Source organism: Chelonoidis abingdonii, chromosome 12, assembly GCF_003597395.2.
Source record: "Chelonoidis abingdonii isolate Lonesome George chromosome 12, CheloAbing_2.0, whole genome shotgun sequence".
Classification (NCBI taxonomy): domain Eukaryota; kingdom Metazoa; phylum Chordata; order Testudines; family Testudinidae; genus Chelonoidis; species Chelonoidis abingdonii.
This window is the reverse complement of record NC_133780.1, coordinates 8,504,152-8,506,150: the sequence shown is the minus strand read 5'-3', so window position 1 is coordinate 8,506,150 and position 1,999 is coordinate 8,504,152. Positions and strand designations below refer to the sequence as shown.

Below are 1,999 nucleotides of genomic sequence, written 5' to 3'. Positions count from 1 at the left end.
ACAAGAGATTACCGTCAACACCACACTTAATATTCAGTTTTATTGTCCATTACCGCATCCCTCTCTTTCCTGTACTTATCACTGAGTGGCAGAGTTAAAGTTGCACATCGTGCCTTGCTTTGAAGTCAAAATAAGCTATATTCCTTATTACACATAGGGATCACACTCTGTCACAAGAGTGGCAGAGTTAAGGTATACCAAGATCTATCATAGAATTTCATCCAGTCCAGTAATTACATCCGTCTGTACATTATGTGTTTACACTTCTATCCAAACAAAGTCACGCATACGCGCTCTCAGCAAGAGTAGTATCCTGTCCTAGTTCCCCTTTTCTTCAGGATGAAAAATAGCCAAGAAACAGTGGGAAGAAACAGCACGACAATCACTGGATTCATTCTCCTCAGTTTTTCTGACATTCCCAGCCTGCAGCATTTATTTTTTTTGGTGTTTCTGGTCACCTACATAGTCACCTTGGCTGGAAACCTTCTAATCATTGTCCTCACATTGACTGACCCAACCCTTCATACCCCCATGTACTTCTTCCTCAGGAACCTGTCCCTCTTGGAGATGTGCTACACATCAGTCAATGTCCCTAAGATGCTTAGGAATCTGCTCTCGGGGATAAAGCCATCTCTTTCATTGGCTGTGCTATGCAAACCTATTTCATCTGTTTCCTGGGTGGGTCAGAGTGTTTTCTCCTGGCATCCATGGCCTACGATCGCTATGTTGCAATATGCAGGCCTCTGCATTACCCCGTGGTTATGAACAGGAAGGTGTCCACTAGACTGGCTGCTGGATCCTGGCTCAGTGGTCTCCTCGTGTACTTTGGTCTCACCAGCATGGTATTCACCCTACCCTTCTGCAGATCCCACGAGATTAATCATTTCTTCTGTGACATCCCTCCACTGCTGAAGCTGGCTTGTGGGAACACCTCCCGCAGCAAAATGGCTGTCTTCTTGGTGGCTCTGTTCTTTGTCACCTTCCCCTTCATGCTGATTCTCATGTCCTATGTCTGCATCATCTCCACCATCCTGAGGGTCCCCTCTGGGGCAGGCAGGAGGAAGTCTTTCTCCATCTGCTGCTCGCACTTCATGGTGGTTACGTTGTTCTTTGGCTCTGTTTGCATTATGTATCTGAATCCCAATTCCTCCTACTCACCAGGCACAGACAAGTTTCTCTCTCTGTCCTACACGGTCATCACACCCATGCTAAACCCCATCATCTACAGCCTGAGGAACAAAGAGGTGAAGGGGGCATTCTGGAGAATGGTGGGCAGAAGAAGATTCTGTTGAACAAAGGAATATGATTGACTGTAAATGTTTCCATCTCAATTCTTTTTACGTCAACAGTGAAACACATTAATGGTTATATATCTATGTTAGGTCCGTATCTGGACACATTACCATGGTAGCTGAGTACCTCACAATTTTTAATGGATTTAACCTCACACTGCCTCTGTCCAGTAGGAAAATGCTATAATTTCAGTTTTAAAGATAGGGCAATGAATCACAATGGCCAGATTTGAAAAGGTGTTTAGGTGCCTCAGTATGCAGATAGGTGCCTAATGGGACTTTCAGAAATGCTTAAGCAGTTTAGGCACCTAACTCCCATTCACCTAGATAGATATGTAAATCCTAGTAAGCATCTATCTGCATCTTTTGGTACTTAAATAAATACCTTTGAAAATCTGTCTCTAAGATTGTTAAAGGAATTAGACGACGGTATTTAGGCGTTCCTGTGCTCACAATTACAATGCCTACATGATTTAGGAGCCTAAGTCTCATTTTCAAAAGGGAGTAAGGCACTTAGAAGACTAAATCCCTCTGACTGTAAATGAGATTTTATCTCCGAAGTGCCTAAATCTCTTTTGAAATTGAGACTTAGGCTCCTAAATCATTTAGGCATTGCAATTGTGAGCACAGCAACACCTAAATAATTTAAAAAATCAGGGACTGTTGTCCTTTTAAAATTTTTACTCAAGGGTCAAGATATTTAAAGG

At 42.8% G+C, this 1,999-nt stretch overlaps 1 protein-coding gene across 1 annotated transcript; it reads left to right on the top strand.

The window, feature by feature from the left end:
* The first annotated feature begins 339 nt into the window (after positions 1–339).
* Positions 340–1,471, top strand: LOC116819243 (olfactory receptor 10A2-like). The gene is given in 2 exon segments (XM_032770811.2): positions 340–616; positions 619–1,471. Coding segments are annotated over 2 exon segments (951 nt in total). The 3' UTR covers positions 1,293–1,471.
* The last annotated feature ends 528 nt before the right edge of the window (positions 1,472–1,999 follow it).